At 45.3% G+C, this 21,051-nt stretch overlaps 2 protein-coding genes across 10 annotated transcripts in view; one reads left to right on the forward strand and one right to left on the reverse strand.

Annotated features, from left to right (window-relative positions):
* Positions 1–9,160, reverse strand: part of INTS9 (integrator complex subunit 9) — a 59,655-nt gene extending 50,495 nt beyond the window's left edge. Inside the window, exons 1-3 of the mRNA XM_068183143.1 lie at positions 9,027–9,160; positions 4,427–4,554; positions 120–180 (exon numbers count right to left, since the gene is read on the reverse strand). Of these exons, the coding sequence (XP_068039244.1) occupies positions 120–180; positions 4,427–4,554; positions 9,027–9,035 (198 nt within the window). The 5' untranslated portion in view covers positions 9,036–9,160. The remainder of the gene's footprint in view (positions 1–119; positions 181–4,426; positions 4,555–9,026) is intronic.
* Positions 9,161–9,423: 263 nt separating this feature from the next.
* HMBOX1 (homeobox containing 1) overlaps positions 9,424–21,051 on the forward strand; it is a 104,597-nt gene continuing 92,969 nt past the window's right edge. For 4 of the 9 annotated variants that reach the window (XM_068183149.1, XM_068183146.1, XM_068183151.1 and 1 more), the window contains exon 1: positions 9,426–9,657. The gene's annotated coding sequence lies outside the window, so the exon portion shown is untranslated. Of the gene's footprint in view, positions 9,658–9,789; positions 9,815–21,051 lie in introns of those variants that run through there. The other 5 variants (XM_068183144.1, XM_068183148.1, XM_068183147.1 and 2 more) reach the window with 4 other exon arrangements.

Consider the following 21,051-nt stretch of genomic DNA (forward strand, 5'->3'; position numbering starts at 1 on the left):
AGGTACACAGAGAAACCTTTGGAATGAGTCAGCGTGGAACACTGCTCCTGTAGCACCAGCTCTCAACCTGTCAGGTGGCTTTTTGTATGGCAAGAAAATTCCAAGCATCACTCCAGTACCTTGTCCAGAAACATGCTTCCATCTTTCAAAACCCAGCCGGGAAGTTTGGACAGCCTGGGGCTGCGGAAAGAAAGAAGAAAAATTATTTCAATATGAACTGAATTATTATCAGTGGCTAAGCACAGACCTTCTACTTGGTGTCACACAGGCAGAGAACACCATTCCTGTCTCAGGGAAGTAACAGTCCCAATAAAACAGACAGACAGTTTCACTGTGGTTAAGTGTTCACCAAAATGACTTTTACAAATCATGATTATGACACTTATAAGTAAAAATAAATCAGAGGACAAGGCACACAGGGAGTTTTTAGTCATTTATGGTGAGGATTTTAAAAAGGCTCAGTGCTACTGAGTTCCCTGTGGCGAAAGTGGATGAATAAACAGAAGTTAGGGCAGCAACAAACTCTGTGCTCGAAACAACACAAAAGCACCATAAAACTGTTCTGGGACAGAGGACAACAGACAAATATTCCCATCAGCAGTGGCAGGGAAAGACTGATGCTCTGGACTAAGTAATTTATAGACACAGGTTGGGATTTTATATCCACATAAACCATGGTTTCGTGCCTGAGCATAACCCTGAAGACCCACACCAAGAGCTGTACAGGATATAGGGGCAAGGAGGCTTTGCTGTGAACTGCAGGTTCTGAGCAACAGCAGAGCCCCTTTTTTCATTGTTTCAAGCAATGAAAAAGAAATTTAATAGGTAGACATTGTAATTCTGAGTTTACAGCAGTAATGGCTGCAGCATTTCTTGCTACTGTAACTGAGAGACTTATTATATCTCACAGTGACATCTGATTTTTGTATGAGTCTACAATTTAGCTCTAAACACACCCTCTGCCCAGACTGAAGTTTATTTACACAAATAAAGAAAAGCATTGAGTAAACAAGAGAATTGAACCTACCTGAAACCAAGCCCTGTAACAACTCCAGATCTGGACACAGAACTTGGTTGCAATGCGCTTTGCAAGTGCTGTGCACTAAGCTCTACAGACAGGCATGTTTATATCCTAAAAGCACTTTCAAATTCAGCATCTTGAAAATAGGAAGTGATCCAAGGGCTCAGAGGAATGCTGTGTTCAGACTAACAGTAGTATAAAAGAACAAATTCTGACACCCCAGTAAGTCACAAGGAAGGAAAAAGGGGAAATCCAAGAGTCAAGGAGTGAAGACAGAAGGTAAGAGATGAGAGAAGAAGAATCCGTCATGGAGGAGCAGTGCCAGAAGAAGGGCAATTCCCTTCTGAGGATAAAAAGCAAGGCTGAAGAAGTCTGATGATTGAAAAGATGAAGTGACTAAATGTGCTGCCCAGCGCGTTGCTCAAAAGCATAACTTAGGAGCAGTAATCTGGAGACTGAGGGGGCTGAGTAGAATTGGTGCAGTCAGTCTTAAAGAGTTATGGAAAAACCAAGAACAAAGCACTCTGATATGCAATACCTCTGTCAGATACAGGAGGATAGGACAGGAACCTTGGCTGGAAGGGCCACCTGGAGGGCTACAGTCCAATGTCTCAACACCAGCATAAGGTCAGGTCAGTGGCTTGTGCCTTGCAAATCCCTGGATCTATCTGTGGTTTCAGCAGCATGAGGCAGAGCAGAATAAACTTTACTTGTCCTACTCCCCATAATTTAACCTAGCAAGGGTTTTGCTTTATTCATGATGAAAGAGCACTAAACTTGTACTTAACTGGCATCCACTGAGGAGTGAAGAGTCAGGGGAGGCAAAATGAGCAGGTGTGTCTTGTGTGTGGCTGAAAGCAGAACAAGCAACACAGGACAGAAAGGACTCTTTACCTTGAAGCCAAGAAGCAACACAGCTCCTCCTGACATCGCTTTGACATTGTAATAGAGTGATTGATTAATCCAAAATAGCTGGAACTGTCCCATAAATAATGTGAGCAAGTGTGTCATGGCTAGACAGGAAAGGTTAAGAGCTTCCCACATGTTCATTTCACCGTTTTGCATTTGACTTTGGTACAGGGGAGAAAACTCCAGTTGACAAACCTCCTTTAAAGTACAGGAGCATAAAGAGCTGGGTAGCTGCAGGTGCTCTGCACATGCTCCATGGGCTGGTGAGAACAAGGAATGCCATTTCCAGGGCAAGGGTGAATCTAAGTACCTTTGCACTGGCATTTCTTTGAAGAGCAAAGAACTCCAAAAAATGCCCAGTCCCTTTAATGCTACAAACACTGCAGCACTTTCCTCTCTTACAGATTAGAGCAAAGGCTCTCAAAATATTTGCTCAAGGAGGGTCCCATGCCAGGTACGACACAGGATTGAGCTGTGTAGCAACGATCCTCTGTAATATCACACATTTGGGCAGCTTTGCAGGCCACATACTGAGATTTGCAGAATCCAAAGGGTTCATGAATCCTGCTGGAATCTCTGGCTAAAGAGAGCAGAGAGAAGCATGGCTGCTCCTAGGTTAAGGTCTCACTCACATCCATCTCCAGTAAGCACATCTGGTTCTGAGAGGATACAGCTGGAGAGAACACCAGATCTGACAAGCCTGTGTTCAAATCCCTCAGGCAGGCAGTCCTTCCTGTCACCTTACCTGGCACCTGATGACAATGTCAGCTCTCTGTCATTCCATGTTACGTTGATAACACACGTTTGAATTTCAGAGGTGTTTGGACATCATGGTAATGGACTCCTAATCTCTAATGGTACAACTATGAGTACTACAGAGATAAGGACTTTGCAGTGGCAGCCACATTCCTTCTCACATTTCTGACTTATTTCCACAACTCTCTGCAGGACACCTGGTTTGCAGAGGAGATCAATTACTTGCCCAAGTCCATGTACTCGGGCCAATCCTCGCTCAAAGGGGTGTTCAGTCACCTCACTGACAAGATTGATTGGATTTAAATCCAAATGTTTGCTCCGATTCCACTGGGCCATCGGGGTCAAATCTGACATCCTCTCTTATTGAGTTTGAGTCATTTTAGTGCCGACATTCTGGAGGTGCTTGGGGAATTCCAGGTTGTGACCTGCAATTTGGCTGTTCATTCCCAGGGTCTGCTATCAGCAGACAAAGCTGCCACATCCCAGGGGAAAGCTGATTCTTGCTGCTCTAAAGAACCTCTTAAGCCTTTGTTCAATCACCTCATTTTGCTACTTCTTCCTCTCTCAATTTCCTTTTTTTGGGGGGGAGGGTGGAAGAAAGTAAATGCAAGGCAATTCTGTCTGTACCTGGATTTCCAAAATTTGCTGGATCTGTTCAAAATCTATTACTGCACCAGCTGGTGAAGTGAGCAGTTGCACTATGGAATGGGACAGAAATTGACTTTCACACTGATCCCTCTGAAGGCATCTGTTGCCTCTCTACAGCAGATCCTGAACTCCACGATCTTGCAGACCAATGCACACATTGTCTATTCCTTTCCTCTACTTTCCAAAAAATAACAAATCATAGGAAGTGCTGGACAAACTGCTTTAACCTCACTAAGTCACTTAGGAAACTTTCTTTTCCAATCGTATTTCCCCCCCCCCTCAATCAAGACTTCCCTGAATCCAGAATGTTCCTCACTTATTTCCTTGTGGATCAAAGTTACTAAACGGCTTTTGAGGAAACTCCTACTCCTTCCCATCACTGAGAGTGACTCATTCCCACCTTTCCAACTGCTAATTTTTGTCATTTATTCCATTTACATAAAACATATCACCCTAACTTAGTACCCAAATTAGCCTAAAAACCTGGGAAATACAACTTTGTAGCAGGGCATAGAAAGGAGATCTCAGGATTCTGTTCTAGATTCTATTTCTGTTTCCTTGCTGTTCCAATCCCATGCCCAGCTGCACTGCCCTTTTATTTATTTAACTTTTAAAAGGGAACAATTATGCCATATAGGCAACTAACAAGGGCTGCTAAGTGCTATTTTTCTTTGCATTAGTCTGTGCTCTGAAGAACAGCCTGAGAAGATGGTGGTTAAACAGGACTTGCTGGGCTCCACGCACTCTATCTCAGTTACCCATTTATCTCATCTTGCATGAAGAAGCCAGAAAGATGACAGATATGTGACCTCACTTGTGCTGAGCAGTTGCAGCAATACTTTACTGAAGCTTAGAATAAATTATCTAGAAAAACCAATCAATAAATCCATAAAATGTCTTCCGTCTACTGAGCCAAAGGACGTTATTTTGATAAAGAGAATTTTTAAGTGAACAAAGTCTATTTATGATATCAGATGATGCTGTTCATTTGTACCTATCCCCTCCCTCCTTCCAATACACCATTTCAGGCACAGCAGTCCAACTGCAACCCAAGAAGATGCAGACTAAGTGCTGACAGGCCACAGAACTCACCTCTGGACCAGAGGCAGCGGGAGGAAATTGAGGGTAGACGTCATATCCAGCCCACAGTCCAGCATGATGGTGGTGGATTTGAACTTGAGCACGTTGCATGGCAAGGTTGGATGTCCTGATAGGCAGTACTGGAAGAAGAATGAGGAGGAGTTACTCAGGACCTTTCAGAACATGACCCTTCCCTGTGTGCTGGGCAGTGGTGAAGCCACACCTTGAATCCTGTGTCCAGCTCTGGGCTTCTCACTGCAAGGACACTGAGAGAATGGAGCATGTCCAGAGCAGGGAATGGAGCTGGGGAAGGGGCTGGAGCACCAGGAACAACTGAGGGAGCTGGGGAAGGGGCTCAGCCTGGAGAAAAGGAGGCTCAGGGAAGACCATGTGGCTCTGCACAACTCCCTGACAGGAGGGGGCAGCTGGGAGGGTTAGGCTCTGCTCCCAGGGAACAGGGACAGGATGAGAGGAAATGGCCTCAAATTGTGCCAGGGGAGGTTCAGGTTGGACATCAGGAAGAATTTCTTCATGGAAGGGGTGGACAGGCATGGAGGGGCTGCCCAGGGAGTTTTGGAGTTCCCATCCCTGGAGGCGTCCAAGGAGTGACTGGATGTGGATGTGACAAGGTGGGGTCAGTCACAGGTAGGATTCAATCGTGGAGGTCTTTTTCAAACTCAGTGATTCTGTTCTGTGAACAGAGTTCACAAACTGCCTTTCCCCCCTTGTTTTTAAACACAGTTCCCTACACACCAAAATAAAACAGAATTTCCCATGAATCTGTGTCCCACAGCTGTGTGTGTTCACTGAGATTTCCCCATGTCAGGGTATTAAGGGGCAGATTTTCTTCAGACAGTTTTTCTGATCCCAAGGGTTGAATGGATGGCAAAGCTCTTCTCTCTGATTTAGGACACATGCAGACTATCTTTTTCTCTTGCAATCACCTATTTTCCCCAAAAAGCCAGGAAATCAGCTTCTTCTAAACTCAGTCCTCCTGGCAAAACTTGGCTAGAAAATTTGAAAATGACTCAAGTGAGGTGGACAGGGAGGCAGAGAAGCCCCGCAGGAACACAAATTTTTATCTTGGTAAGAAACCTGCCCCAACAACCCCTGCACAGGTGCAGCAGCTCTGGGGCAAGTTGTCACCCGCTTTTTGTCCTGCTAAACACAAAGAGGAAGCAGGAGGGACTGGGCAACCCCACCTGAATGGAAGTGTTTGTGTATCCAAATCCCAAAGGCTTTGCAAGCTTAATGAGCCGGTGAGCAGGTGATGTAGGGGGCACTTGAGCATCATTGTGATGCAGCCACCTCCTGTCTGGAGTGACAAACATTTTTAACCAGGCGCGGGAGCTTTGAGGGAGAGCAGAACAGAAAGGTCGGCTTTAAAATGTTGGATTACAGACAAATGTCTGAGCAGAGCGTGGCCACCTCTGCGGGAGGGTTCCTCTGCTCCGAGGAGGGATTTTACATCTCCAGTCTCCCAAGTCTGGGCATCTGGCAGCACAGCCACGCTCAGGTGGTCAAATTGGAGCTTTTAAATTCAAGTTTTTGTCAATGAAGATGAAAAATACCACTTGTTTGGCCGTACACTGCACTAAAAACAGACTCAGTCTTTTTCTAAGTAATTTATCCCTTAAGCTTGTGTTCTATGCTTCCCTCTACCAAGTGGAAAAAAGGGAGATTAATAATTTCATTTTCTACCTCTGCTCACAATAATGTTAACACAGGACTGCAACTGTCTGGATTAACAGCCCTCAAGAAGTCTATTTACATACATTCCTCAAAAACCTGCTTTAAACTCTATTTAAATAGTAAAACCGACTAAGCCTCAAATATTAAATTTAAAATATCACAGAGAGTTTTGTTTTAAATTCACAAAGCCTTAATTATTAAGGAGTTACATTACATTTTGTCTTTCTTTTAGTAAAGTTTAAAAAATACATAAAGCCAAGCTGGTGAAGGAGTGAGGAATTCACTTGGTTTATTCACAAATGTAACACTCTCACGTGAAATTAAGTTCTTACTAGACCAGAACTTTGACAAATGAAGCTATAAATTGAAGTAAATAGAAAGAAATGAAGGGAAAAATAAATTCTATTTTTGTAGCTTTTAAACTATTGGTAATTAAAAAAGGCAATGAAATATCACCACTTTTATCAGCAAAGTATTTTCTTGCCTTTTTTTTTTGTAATCATGAGTAGTATCACAACCCTGACATCTATGACCTAAGTGGAAAATCTTCCTTTTTTCCTTCTTTAAAAGCAGCTAAAATCATCTCTCTCCGTGGCTGTCATGCTGAAGTAAATGGATTCCTGGGAGTCAATGGATTCTTTCTACCAGATTCAAACAAAGTGACAGAAGAATAAAAAAGGCAATTTGTATTTTCTGTACAGCTGTTTGCACAGGTGACATTGCTGGGCCTGCACCTCTGTCAGAAATCCAGGAATGGAAGTGTTTGCACAATGTGTGTCTCTATACACATTATACATGTGATTATTTCCACACAGTTTATACTTGTTACTGTTTAAAACAGATCCAGAGCTTTCACTCATGTTCCTGACTGGATTAAAATGCAAGTTTTTTATTCCAAGATTTGCTTGCTTCCAGCTTGATTCCCTTATGGCTAAAGGCTGGTGCAGCCAACACACAAAGGTGCCTCATCTCCTAACTCCAAAAGTCATGTAAAAAAAGACACAAAACACACGAAAGGCATAAATATGCCCAGCTCACAGCTTTCCTGGCAGGATTTGCAAATTGGATGAAAGTTTGGCAGCGGGGCACAAGGGGCCCAAATTGAGGGGCTGATTCCAGATGCTCAGGGCCTGGGAGGGGCAGGTTCTCCACAGACATCCCGTTCCATGAGCATCTCATGGAGGGCAGAGAGATGGTGGCTCAGCCTTGCAGCTCCAAAACATTCAGAGTTGTGCAGGTTAAAGGCAGAGCTTGGAATTCCAAGTGAAGCCAACAAATCCTGCAGTGCATTCCTCCAGTATTAGTATCACATGCCAGCTTAAAATCTGGGGGGAAACGAGCACTGAGGCTTGCCTGAGTCAAAGCACATTTGAGTTTGTGGAAGTCTGAGGTTTTCACCGGATTCTGAATCAGATCTGCAGTCAGAATCCCAGAATGGTTTGGGTTGGAAGGGACCTTGAAGCTCATCTTATCCCAACCCCTCTGCCATGGACAGGGAACATTCCACTAGTCCCTCACCTCTACCCTGTTCTTCCAAATTCAACTCAAGTCTATGAGAAAAGAGGATAAAAAAGAGGACTCATCTCCTCACAACCCCAAATTCAGACACATCTCCAGAAAAATACAAGGTGAAGAATCTCATCTTATTTAAAAACAATGCTAAAAATGCTCCAATACAGACTCCAGAGTTTGTATTTCCCCTCTCTACCCCTTCCCTCTCTCTGTCCCTACGCAAGACTCTAAACATTAAAGAGCTTTGCATTTCCAGTGGGGTCTTTATTTAAAGATTTTCCAGTTTGCTTTTCCCCACTGAATTCTACCAGCCTCTACAATCACACCCAGGGGTGCTTGACTTCGCAGTGTTTGTCCCACTGGTAATATTCATCCCTGCACAGATCCTTATCACACAGGTGAGATTGAGCAAGATCAAGCTCCTTGACCACCTGCCTCTGGAATTAATTCTACACACTTCCATGGAGAGTGGTTTCCTAAAAGTCTTAAAACAGAACATTTACATCTATGAAGCTTTGTTATAACATGCTGCTCAGTCTCAAAACCAAGAGACAATCTTAAATTGAGTAATGGTGTCACTTCAGATTAAATAAGTCAAAGCTGAAAACTGCCTGGGTTTTCACCTCCAGACCAAGTGCAGCACATTATGTGAAACTGAAATTCTTCCTGGAAAACAAAGCAGCTCCTGAATCCAAGGTCTCTAGGAAAGTGAAACAGCTCAAGAGAGGAGACCAATATCATGGGTCATGTACTTTCTGACAGAAGACTGTAATATCAGAACCAAAACCCCTGTCAGAAGTAAGGTGCACCCTTAGCAAAGCGTTACCAGGCTGATTTTTTTTTTTTTTTTTTTTTTTTGGCTAGCATCTCCCTGTATTATCACACTGCAGATGGAAAACGTCTTTATCACAAACCACGGGCATTTATTCACGTTCCTTGCAGAGTCCAGCAGAAGCCACATGTGCAAGGGGACAGCTCCAAGCCAGACTCATGTTTAAGGCTAGGAAGACTGAGAAACATTTTTCTCCTCCTCATCCAGAACCCTACTAGGATTTGATCCCATCCAACACCTCAAACCCAGGCAACGCCCCCCCCTTCCTCCCCTTACCCTCCCCACTCAGGGCCGATCCCCGCCTTCCCCCACACCTTAGGGCCGACCCCTGCCCTTCCCTCAGCCCCTCCCCGCCCCACTACCACCCCCTTATCCCTCAGTCCCCCCCCAACTCCCTCAGCATCTCCTCCCCCACACCCTTTTCCCTCAGGCCCCCCTCCAGCGCCTCAGTTTCCCCTCACGCCCGGCGAGGCTGAGACTGCGCAGCCCGGAGGCGACCGCGGGAGCCCCCCCCGCCGCCGGGGGAAGGCCGATCCCCCCTCCCCGCCCTCATGGCCGCCCGCCCCGGGCACTCACCAGCTTCATCGCGTTCCCCGGTTCTATTTACCGGGACAATCCTGCCCCCCTTCCTGCCCGCCCGCCCCGCCGCGCCCCGGGGCATCATGGGCGTTGTAGTCCCGCCTCCCCTCCGTGCTAGATAACGTCATGGCCTCTCGACGCGTGCCGGGAGTTGTAGTCCGCCCCGAGCGCAGCCCCGCCGCCCCATTGGCGCGCCGCGCGCCCGCGGCACGCTGGGAGTTGTAGTCCCGGCGCCGCGGGTCTCCCCGTCACCCTGGGGAGGGGGGAACTACAAGTCCCAGGGTCTCACAGCTGCAGCAGGTGGGGGCTCGGATGTTGATATCAACATGGCGCTTGTCAGACAGACAAAGACAGTCGGTCTGGTGTGATTGAGCCAAAAAAAAAAAAAAAAAAAAAAGATCCCCCCAAAAAAAGAGAGGGAGCGGGCGAGGAGGAGGGAGCGGCAGGAGGAGCGCCGGGCGGGGAGGGGGCTGTGTCCTCGGGGGGCGTGGGGGGGCTGAGGGATTTCCTCCCCCCTATTGTTCTCGACCCTCCGCGCCCCCCGTTAATCTCCCCTCAATCTGGGGCGGGGGGACCCCCCCAGTCCCGCCGGTCCATGGTGGGGCGGAGGCGCCGGCAGCACCCAGAGGTGAGTGTCGAAGGGGATACGGGGGGGGAGCGGCGGCGGCGGCGGCGGCGAGGGGAGGGGGCGGGCGGGTGGGTGGGCTGGAGGGAGGGAGGGCAGCGGGAAGGGGTCCCCCCTCCGCCGGCAGCGCCGGGAGTCGCGCCGAGCCGGAGAGCGGGATGTGCGTGAGGGGGGCCGCCGGGGGCGGGCAAGGGTGGGAAGGGGCAGCCCTTCAGCACGGGCGGCAGAGTTGGAGTCGCGGCTTTGGGGGGCTCCGCGGGTGCCCTGGATCGGGGGAGGAGGAGGAGGAGGAGGAAGGTGTCCTCGGAAGGCTGCAGCGGGAGGGCAGGGCACCTTTGGGGTTCGCCGTTCCTGCCATTTGTAGATTTATTCGGATTCCTCCCATCTCCCCTGTGTGGGGCACGGAGTGGCGGCCGCGGAGCCCCCTCAGCCTGGGTGGGTGCTGCGGTTTTGGGGGTGTTCGGGTGTTGTTGGGCGCGGAGTTTTGGGGTGGGCTGGTGCGACCCCCGGGCCTCCCTGTCCCGGGGACCCCCGGGGACGGCAGGGGAAGTAGGGAGGCTCCGACCTGCGGGGATGGAGCCGGGTACGGAGCCCCCTCGCTCTGCCAGGGACCTCTGCCCTGGCTGGGGCTGTGCGAGGGCTCCGGGGGTTCCTTTTTTCGGGAGCTTTGTGCCGCTGGAGGTCGGGGAACGGGGCTCAGGGGTGCCCCAAACCCCGCCGGCTCCCAGGGCTGCCAGATCTCTGGCAGCTCTCGGGGCGTCGGGAGGTTTTCGGGGAGGGCAAAGGCGTGAAACCCCCGAAGGGTGTCCGTGTGCTGGAGAGTTTTAACGTGGGAACGGGTGGGGGAGGAGGAGGACCCGGAGGGAAGTCATTCCCAAAATGTGCGAGGAGAACTTGGGTGGGGTGTCAGACGCTTGTTTGTTTTGTACTTCTTGGGAAGAGGTGGGGAGCGGGGTTGGCGGGTGAATGCTTTTGTGTCCCGTGTCCGGGATGGTTTTGGGTCAGCACGGTTTGACCGCAGGAGCGGTCGGGGGAAGCGGCAGGAAATTCTGCTGGAGTGTTTGCTTCAGCTTCGGGGTTAAAACAAGATGCGAGTGTGTTTAGGTGCCGAATACACACCCGAGCCAGACCCCGCCGAGTTCCTCGACCTCAGTTTTGTCTGATGGGTTCTTTCCTTTCTTTCTTTCTTTCTTTCTTCTTTTTTTTTTTTTTTTTTTTTCCTAGTTGGTGGAGTGTCTCTTGGTATGTTTGCAGAGCACTTCTTCGGAAGCATTTTGTTCTTTGCGATAGGTCTGGAAAAAGCCTCGGTTGGACGTGCTGTTTTTTCCCCAGTTCTTCGTGTTAGGGACAAAAAAAAAAAAAAAAAAAAAAAAAAAAGAAATTGCTGTTTGGGGGGTGGGGAAGGAAGAAGGAAGAGGAAATGAGGGTTTAAGCATGTTTGTGGAGTCGGGTCTGTCTCAGTTTGTTCAGGTAACGCTGGGAGTGTGATTCGGTGGCTTTTAAGTACAAAACGTTTATGAACAAAAAACTGGGGAGATTCAAACTTTGTAGGGAGGAAAGCGTTAAAGTGATGGCCAGGGAACGCGGATCTGGGAGACGCTACCTACGTCCCCCTGCTTCAAACTAGTGGAGATGGAGGGAAGGAAAAACGAAAACACTGGGGGAAAATACCCCTGCAATGTGCATGAATGATGCCATGTAAAATACCGGACCGAGGAATTGTGCTCTGCAGACGATTTGTGGGCTAGAGAAAGACTGAAGTGCCTGCTTGGGTCCCATGATATGACTCGCTCATTTCTGCAGGGCTCATCAGGTACAGGCTCTGCTTCCTTCCTGGGATGGTGCAGCTGGCATTTGATTTCCTCCATGGATGGGAGAGGAGGAGTCGTGTGCAGTTTTTTTCCCCGAGATGATTGCATTTTCTTTGGCCTTGCTGTACCCTGCCTCATTAGTAGGAACTGCATCTATACTTATTTACCATTATACTGTATCCCTTGGGAAGCAGGGTGTAGTTTGGAGTAGGTATATATGGATTTATCACTCCTAATATTTTTTTTCCTCCCATCGTTGTAAGACCAAATCCGTCAGCAGAGGAGAACAAACTTAATTTATTTCTGTGCTTTGCATCTCCCTTTTTACCATTTCTCTTCCAAATTGCTAAGAAAACATCTCTGAGATGGAGAGAGGGGAGAAGGAAGAAAGGGAAGGGAAACGTTGTCTGTGCAGGGATGCATTTGTTATCTGCATGTCCGGGGAGCACCGGTCTGGGGAAGGGCAGGGTTTGTTTCTGCATGTGAAAACTGGGGTTTGGGAATGTTCTTTTTCCCTTATGTGAAGATGATTCTTTAGCCCTGCGATGGCCACAACTTTTTCTGTCTGGTTGACAGAATTACCCGAGGTGCTTGGGCAGGAGGCTGGGAGCAAGGAACTTGTGTTTCACTCTGTGCTGCCTGTTCTCCCTGCCCTCGTTCCCTTAGCACCAGTGCAAGCACCAGAACAGGCATCAGCATTTTTACTCCTGTGTCATCCCACTGTTCCGAGCAGGTCTAGACGACATTGTGGTATGCAGGCTGCCAGCTGGGTTACAGGAATGCTACCCTAGGTGAAACAGCAGGATTTTTAAGGAGGGGTAAGGAAATCTGGGAGAAAATCCTGTGTGAATGAGGCCTGGTTTTCTCTACAGCTGCTTCACTGAGCGGTGTCAAGCAACTCCTTGGGTTTATTGACCTTTCTGGACAACGTGCATCTCTCTAGCATTGTGATTCTGATAATTCCATGGAGTCTGTAGCTGCTGTCAGCTGCAGGGAGCTTATTTTTAAGGCAGTTTCTGTGTGGGTCTTACTGGTCTCTTACAAAGGGATATTAAAAGTTGATAGCTGTGCAGTGTTTTGAAAATTAAATTATTATAAAGTGTTTACTTTATAGTGATAATCCATAGGTTCATGGGAGTGGTATGTTTTTTCATTGCTGTCTGGATTTGGGAAAAGAGTGGGGCTCTGAAATTAATTTTTAATGCTAATATACTTTAAAATAAAATGTATTTTTATTAAGCATGACTGTCAAGAATTGTTCTGTCATTAACTTTTGGGATTGCTCTTTTTGTGTTGTGTGTCAGTGGGGCAGGGGTGAAATTTGGGTCTTTGGGTGGAGAATTGGGAAAATTAATGAAACTGAACCACGAGAAAGGAGGAAGCTGTACTGTTCCTTATACCAAGGGATCTGGGAAGGTATTTGTTTGTATATGTTAGAAACCAAATGAATTTTTAGGAAACAGCAGCACATTTTAATCTAAAGAAAGCAACTTGTACTTCACAGTGATTTCTGTGTAGAGCTTTTAAGGACATTACAGAATGACAGGCTACAGTATTGACATCTGTAGCAAATCTTTTTCATCTGCAAAGTTTTAGAATTTGAAATCAAAATACTGTCAGCTTAAGAATCTTACTGCAAAAAGACAGATGCCTTTGTTCCTCCTGTCGATAACTTTGTGCAGCTTTGATTCTAAAGTCCCTGAAGTTTATTTCACATTATGCTGATTTTAACAGAGCGGAGATTGGATTCTGCATACATGTCCTCGTGGGATTGGGCTTTAATTATACCTATGCTGATAATATGATCTTGTGGGTTATCAATGCAGTGAGACCAGTACTGTGATTACAGCAGGATTTTTAGGACATAATGGGGAGAATTTGATTTTTTTTTTTTTGAGGAGGGGGTCAGTGTAACTCATAACCCTAAAGCTGTTTTTATTTGTAGGATTAGTAATAAACTGTATTTTAGCATTCTAATATTCCTGTATTGACTAAAGCTCTCTTCTGACCCGTATTAAATTAGGGTGGCTGGGTAGCAAAGTGTACAAAGAGTTTGTATCTGAGCACTCAGTCATGCAAACGGGTTGTGTGGTAGCTGTGAATGCAATTCCCAGGGTTAATGCTAAAGATAAGTGTTTTGACAAATGCTTTTAATTTGGGGAACAATACAAGCAAGAATGACAGGATATGAAAAGAAAGTGCTATTTTTCGTCTCGCAGGTGGCAAACAAAGGTGTAGAGGGATCAACTTGCCCAGGTTCCTACAGGGAGTCTGCAGCAGAACTCGCAATCAGTCTGTGATCTCAAGGGTTTGTCAGGGCTTTAATCAGTTTTTCTTCCTCCCCTCATTAATTGGCTAGCTTTGACATTTTGAAAATAACATCTAGAGATTATTTCTCTTTTCTCCAGTTTCAAACTTTATCGCCTGAAGTTTCTTTTGTTTTTTTTTTTTTTTTTTTTTCATTTTTAGTCAAGCCTTGAAAACACGAGGTTGGAAAACTTGATCTGAGCAGCACCTCCCTGACATACGATACTATCTCCAAACAGCCCCTGACAAGTGAACCCTCTCATTGAAATCATGTGAGGAATTTTATTACTCAACTCTGAAGATCTTCTGGGGGAAAGGAGGTTGCAAACTATTAACTATGTGGTCTTCATTGCAAGTTGGCAGATAAAATGCTCTTACGTATTTGAGGCTGTCATGTGGTCCACAGCCAGAAGTAGAGAATCAGCTTTGTAGTTGCTGACCAACTGAAAATTTCATCTTGCCACTGTGAGAAACACATTTATTTTTGTGTGGTGCCTGCAGATTTCAAGTGAATATATTCCTTTCTTTAAACATGCTCTTGATTATATCATTCCCCTCTTAACTGGGCGCTTCCCCAGCGTTATCCTGTGGTCATGTGAGCATGTGGGGAAGCTTTTATCCTTGATAACCTTAAAAAGTCTGTTGGGTTTGGGCAGCTCCTGTTCTTTGCTGTTACAGTTGGGTTAAGCAGAGGTTTGTTGTTGGTGCAGGCTCCCTGTGTGACACCGCTGAGCTCAGGGCTCATGTCACAGTCTTAGAGCCACTGCTGTGACAATTACAGTGTTGTAAAGCCCGACCTAATCAGGGCTGATCGATTTATGGCCGTAGCTCCTGTGGTGGCCAGAGCAGCGTGCCTCCAGTGGCTCCCACTCGATCGTTCTGGCCAAGCCACTGCCCTCCTTTGCTGTTCCATGTCAAAACAATACTTTGTAGCTCTGTTTGTAAATCTCTAGAAGTGCTTGGCAGAGGTATTGGTGTTTTTACAAATGGAGAAACTGAGGCGTGAGGGCTGAGTGACTCATGTGAAGTCACAGACTGAGGCAGCAGCACTTCAACACAGGTGACTTCTCCACATCTGTTGCACTTTCCATCTGTGATATATTGATATACAGTAACCTTATAAGGAATTTATTTGCTGGTCATCTGATGTGGTCATTAAGAATATCTAAGTCCGGAGATTTTTTCTTATGGTGATGGGAGGATTTCCCACTGACTTCTGTGGCTCGACATGTCTCATCCTTACTTACTCAGTTATTTTTCTTGCTTTTAAATCTATTATATTCCACCTCCCTTCAGGTGAAAAGCAAACTTTCTCACAGGTCTGTGAGGGATTCCCTTCTTTCTTGTACTGCTTTTCTTCTGCTTCATTTAATAGGATTTTTTTGGTTTTGGACTTCTGATCTATGTCAGGAATGCACAGGCGTGTCTGTTACTTCTTTTACTTCAGCCCCATGTTAATGCAGACACCAGCAGGTTGAACAATTGCTGTTTTAATGTGCTTTATTAAGAATTAAAAGAAATAATCTATAACTGGTTATTCTCCCTGTCTGTGTGGAGGTTTCCCTTTCCCAGTTCTAAATCAAAGCTGCTGGCAGAGTCTGAACTTAAAGTCTGCTCTTAAAACAGGGAACTGCTGTAATGCTCCTGACAGAGTGAGCTCTGCTTTATCTTCCTGCGCAGCCAACCAGGAGCCTGTGGAAGGTCAGTTCACTTTTTCCTACAGAATTGCACTCTGAATGTTCACTTCATCATCTCATCTTGGTTTCAGTGCAATTACCAGTCTGAAACTCATTACCAAGCAGAGCCCTTCCAGCAGGTTGTACATGAATACACCTAGATCACTTCTGTAATACGACTTGACAAAGATCCCACTTTGTGTATGTGTCCATGGAATGCTGGCAGGTAGTGCTTCCAGTCTCCATTTGCCCAATGGGTGGAGTGTTGCTTCCAGGGAAGAGTTTCTTCCAGCCTGAGGAAACAAACTTTGACACCTGCCTCATGCACAGAGGCGGCATTTCTTTTGTTCTCCATATGTAGAAGTTACATTTTTAAGCTTTATTAAATTTACATGAATCCCATTCACTGCTGTGGTGTAATGTTGGGTTAAGGAAGGAATTTACAAGCCAGGCATAAGAATTCTATTAGTTATGTTTGGCTCTGCCCCTAGTTGAATCTTGCTTGTCCTGAGTCCCTGATTTGGGTCTTCTCCCCGCTCCTGAACTTAATATTTAAAAAGCCTTTTTTATTTTTCTCTTTGCTTCCTCAGAATTTTTAAGTTCAGCAGCAGGATAACTACCACTGAAACAATAGTGTAGGCTACTCTTTCAGTGGCCTTGTGAACAGCCAGTTTTGTTCTTCTGATAAGCCCTTGCCCTATCAATTGGGAAGTGCAGCATATAGTCATTTCCTGCACTTCGAGCTGCCCGTTCCTTCTGAGCTCTGAGGCAAGCACTGAATCTGCTTTTTGTTCTTGCCGTGGCACCGTACTACTGATGGCAGCAGAAAGCAGTTAGTTAGTTCATCAAATACAAGCGCTGTTCCTGCTTGGATATTTATTCTGACCTTTACTTTGGACGGTTTCTCTGCCATGATCAGATTCTCTGATTACAATGTCAGCTTTCACCAGAAATCTCTTTGTGATTTAACTGGCAGCGTTTGGGGGTTTGAGCAATTGGGTGACATGGAAGTGGTGCTCGAGTGTTGGAAAGTTCTTCCTGGCAATGGAATTTCCTTTCTAGGCTCTACCATAGGTTTTATGTTATGACTCAGGGCAAACTTTTTGACTTGCCCTGTTCCAGTGTGGAATATGGAAATTATCCTTTCAGGGCTGTTGAGATGCTTTTATATTTAAGAAGTACGTGGAGATTCTTGGCTGGCTGTTAATGGGTGCTGCTGCTCTTGGGAGTATAACCCTGGTTGTGAGAGGTGTAGTTACCCAGAATGAGAACTGGTTATGTAAGCTAATACTGATTTTTCTTGGCCCAGGTGGGAGGAGTAAGTAGCTGATCAGAGTTTGCCCAAGTAAATTGCATTACATATTTCCAAACATTATAGCTGGTCATTCCCTGTTTGTATTTCGTGGGAGCTCCATCTGCTTAGTGGAGTGGTGCTGTTTAGTGATAAGTCTGAAAAAGAGGGAACTTGCTGAACTTGAAACTTATTCCTCCCTCTTTAATTTCGTGGTCCACAGAAGTTGAGTGATGTTAACATATTGGAGATTCATAAAATTTAAGGCGAGAACAGATAATTAAATTGCCTTCCCTGATATGTTTTATATGCTTTGTATCACAGGCCTTTAAATTTTAATCATTTACACTGAAACTGAGACCAGTAAATGATGTTTGGCTAAAAACAATTTGAAAGCTTTCCAGCCCTGAGTGTCCATCACTGGTAATTTCAGGCTCGTCACTTCTCTTGGTAGTTATAAGAGGCTGATTTCTAATTTGAATTAGTCTAAGTTGTGCCGCTGGTTCTTGTTAGGATTTTCCTGACAAGATTAGAGCCCTTTAGTATCCAGGACTTTCTTGCCATGAAGGTACTTACACTCTGTAATCAAGTTACTTGATAGATAAGGAAACAGAGTTGAGCTTTTAAGTCTCACTCTGAGGCATTTTCTCCAGCACTCAGATCATCCAGTGATTCTTCATGGTCTCTGTTTATTTTTAACATTGTGGAGACCAAAAAAGGTGCCTGCTCCAGCCTGTGCCTGATCCATACCAAATTCCGAGGTGCCTTTAGCCCTTTTTGCTGCACGGCCATTGAAAAGGTTCCCAGGAGCCCTTTTGCATAGGGAAATCCTGTTCATGAGCCTTGCTGCCCCGGCACTGACATTCTTTACTCCAGTAAAGTCTGCCATTTAGTAGTTACAGTCTGCATTTTTTAGATTATAAATTAGCCTTTGTATTCTGATGGGTTTGGCTTTCCTGAGCTAATTTAAGGCAGGTTTTCAGCCTCCTTTCTCCTGCTGTCCTTTCCTCCTAATAATGTCCTGTTGTGCTACAGTCCTGGTGTCACTCACAGATTTTTATCTGCAGTGATAAAAATGTTGAACTGCATCAGACCTTAAATTTAGTGACCAAAAAAAAAAAAAATTAGCATGATGCAATCCCAGGAAGTAGATTAAGAAGTGTCTGACTGACAGCTCTTGGATACGAAGCAGCCAATGTGGGTTTCCACCAGAACCAGAGTACACTCTGTGCGTGTACTTGACTGTGCTCAACTACATTTGTAATCTCAAAAGAACAAAGTTAGTCCTTTATCAAGACATTTGCCATTAAAACGTGCTGACTGGCACTACCGGTGTCCTTGTTCTGGTAATTCTTTACTGGGAAAACACAGATTTTTCTTTTCCTGTTCTTTGCCTGGGTGGATACCCAGCTTTACAGCTTTGCAGATTTGCTCCATCCCCTCGCTGAGCATTGGTGAAATGGAAACATCCACCTGGAGTGGGGTGAAAGGCGTCTTTGGTGCATGGGTTTTAGGCTGATAGAAATGATCCCCTGCTAATGGATTTGCTGGGAATCATCTTTTATTGCTGGTGAATTAGAAGGTGCTTCATGTGACAAAGGCATGTTGCCCCAGTCAACACAAAACTGTTCCCAGTGGTTTTTCCTTCCACTAGAAAGCTACTGGGGTTTAAATTTTATTACTGGTACTGTGTTTGTTTTTTAAGATACCTTGAGTCTTGCACTTTGGTTGTTAAGAGAAACATCCCAAGGCCTTTTGTTTCTGGATGTCATCAAGTGTAAAATGGGCAGCGCTTTTGGGGTGGTTGTGGTGTATCTGCTGCCAGGTCTGTGGAATTGTGGAAGTGATGAACTTCCCACCTTTACAAGGCTACTTCTGAAGACACTCGTGATTTACCCTTCAGTTCATGGGCATTATTCTCATAAATACTGGTGTCACTCCTCTGTCACACTCAAGGAAATTCTGATTTATTCATAGCACTGTGCCTTCTTGCTTTTTGTTAAAAATGCAGCTGCCTTTGCTTGCTGGCTGTTCCCTTGAATTTCCCTTTTCCTGTCCCAAACTGATTTAGCTTTTACTCCCTTGGTATTGCAGCTGTAATCAGCAGTGCACAGGAATGTTGTCTTCTGCAGGAGAGGCAGTATTTTTGCCATTGGTTTTTAGGATCCTGGATAATGTGGAATCTTGAAGCCAATCCTCATTTAAATACCACTAACAGGAAGAAGTAAAATGTGTGGTGTTTTAGGTTGGTTTTTTTTTTTTTTTTTTCAAGTTGGATGTTTTTAAGGATTTGCTCCTTGAGAAAGTCCCTATTTTGAAACCTGCAAATTCCATACAGATAAATTGCAGGGAGGTCAGGCAAGTATCTAAAGTTTGGGATGTCTGCTTCCCTTCTGGCTATCGGGTGGGAAGCTGGCCGCAGCGATAGGCTTTGAGGAAAGATTGCGAAGAGAGAAGAAAGGGGAGAGCACTGAGGCACAGGATCATGGAGGCTGGGGAGGAAACTGTGGAAGAAGCTGTGCCATTTGTTCTCCTGCACTCTGAGGTGTGGAAGTGGAAGGCAAGTGATGAGGACCCAAAGCTGTGGAGTTCTGGTGGACATGGATGTTTCATGTCATGGCAGCCTCTGAGCTGAGCCAGCAGCTCTCCTGCCTCCTGGTTAAATCAGGATCTGATTTTCCTGTTCCTCTGCTGTCTTCTTGCAGCAGTTGTTTATTGACTGAAATTGTTTCCATATGGCTGCAATGTAGAGCTTGATTACATTAAACGTGGTGCTTTCCTGTGGCATTGCAGTGCTATGGAAAGATCATCCCTCCCTCTCTCCCCTTCCAACCTCCCCTTCCTCCATAAAACCTTGGGCTTGCAACATGGAACTTGTTCAGGTATTATCTTCTTTCCCCTCTGAGCCTTGTAAAATGGGAAAACTGGGATCCAGATCTTTTTTGGGTCATTGTATTTGATTGCTTAGGTGGGTTACCTTGGCATATAAATGACTCATAAAATAGTTAAAATGAAGATTAAAGTGGCAGCAATGCTGGAACTGGTCCTCCAGGGTGTTAAACACTGAACGAGCAGAAAACCTCTCTGCTTCCAGAGAGGTTTGGGACAGTCCATTTGGATTGTATTTGTTGACACTAATGATCGGTTTAAATGCTGCTCCAGGAAGGTGTTAAAATTCCTGTACTCTGCATGCTGGAAGGCAGATTCCCTGCTTATCTGGAGCCTGGAGGCTGTGTCCAGTTAGTGGGAAACAGATCTGTTTAATGGCAAATGGATACATCTGTATATTTGATAAGAATAAAAGCTGATCGCTGGCTAAGTTGGCTGATAAATCCAGCAATGAAGCATCTCTACCTTCTCTTTGTAATTACACCTAAACCTAAGTTTATAATCGGAATTCAAAATCTATTTTTTTGTTGAAAAAAAGTTTTCTTTTTAAATAGGTTGAAATATAAAAATGCCTTGTTCTAAAGCCTAAGCTTTTTGTTGTAATGCCCCTGTTCTTGTAATGGACTCAGCAGAACCTCAGCATTGTATTTCTACTGCCAATACCTCAAGTCAAACCAGTGGAGTGGTGGTTGTCACTCTTGGCTGAGCACATAGAACAACAGTCTGAAGAAACAGTAAACCTGTTTTTTGACAGAAGTAGCCTCTTCTGCATGTGCATAGAGAATATTTACTTTATTTCTGTGTATACCACAGCCTATTTAATTCAAAACTGAGAAACCATTTGGGAGCTTTAAATGCCGAAATACTTGTTTTCCTCCCCTAACATAAGGTGGAAAAAAGAGCAATGAGGGATGAGATTCACTAATACTGAAATCTTTCCGTGGAGGACACAGCAAGGTTCAATTCATTTAATAAAGAGAATTCATTTGTTTTCACTAAAGCATTTTAAAATGCAAACCATGTTTCTGTAACCCTTTTATGCATCCTGCACCTATGATGTATCATTCAAGATTAATAAAACTGTAATACATAAAAGCTGGCATTTTAAAATTGTTTTATAAACAGTCTGGTTAATAACACAGGGTGGAAACTGGAATGCAGGTATGCTGCTCTTCAGGCCCTTGCCTGGCTAGAGGATGAAGTTTTTGGTTTTTTGTGATTTAGTGGAAAATGAAAGCTTTAGGAGAAGATGTAAGCCTCGAGCACAGATATCCAGTGATGTTCAGTCAGTCACTCTGAGGTGTCCATGGCTCAGAGAAAAGCTCAATGAATGTCCCTCAATAAATGTCCCTCCTAATTTAGAGGTATCTGACTCGTGAGCTGGCAGGTAAAAGGCCAGTGACCATGGAGTTGTCATGGCCAT

Source organism: Anomalospiza imberbis, chromosome 3 (assembly GCF_031753505.1).
Source record: "Anomalospiza imberbis isolate Cuckoo-Finch-1a 21T00152 chromosome 3, ASM3175350v1, whole genome shotgun sequence".
NCBI classification, from domain to species: domain Eukaryota; kingdom Metazoa; phylum Chordata; class Aves; order Passeriformes; family Viduidae; genus Anomalospiza; species Anomalospiza imberbis.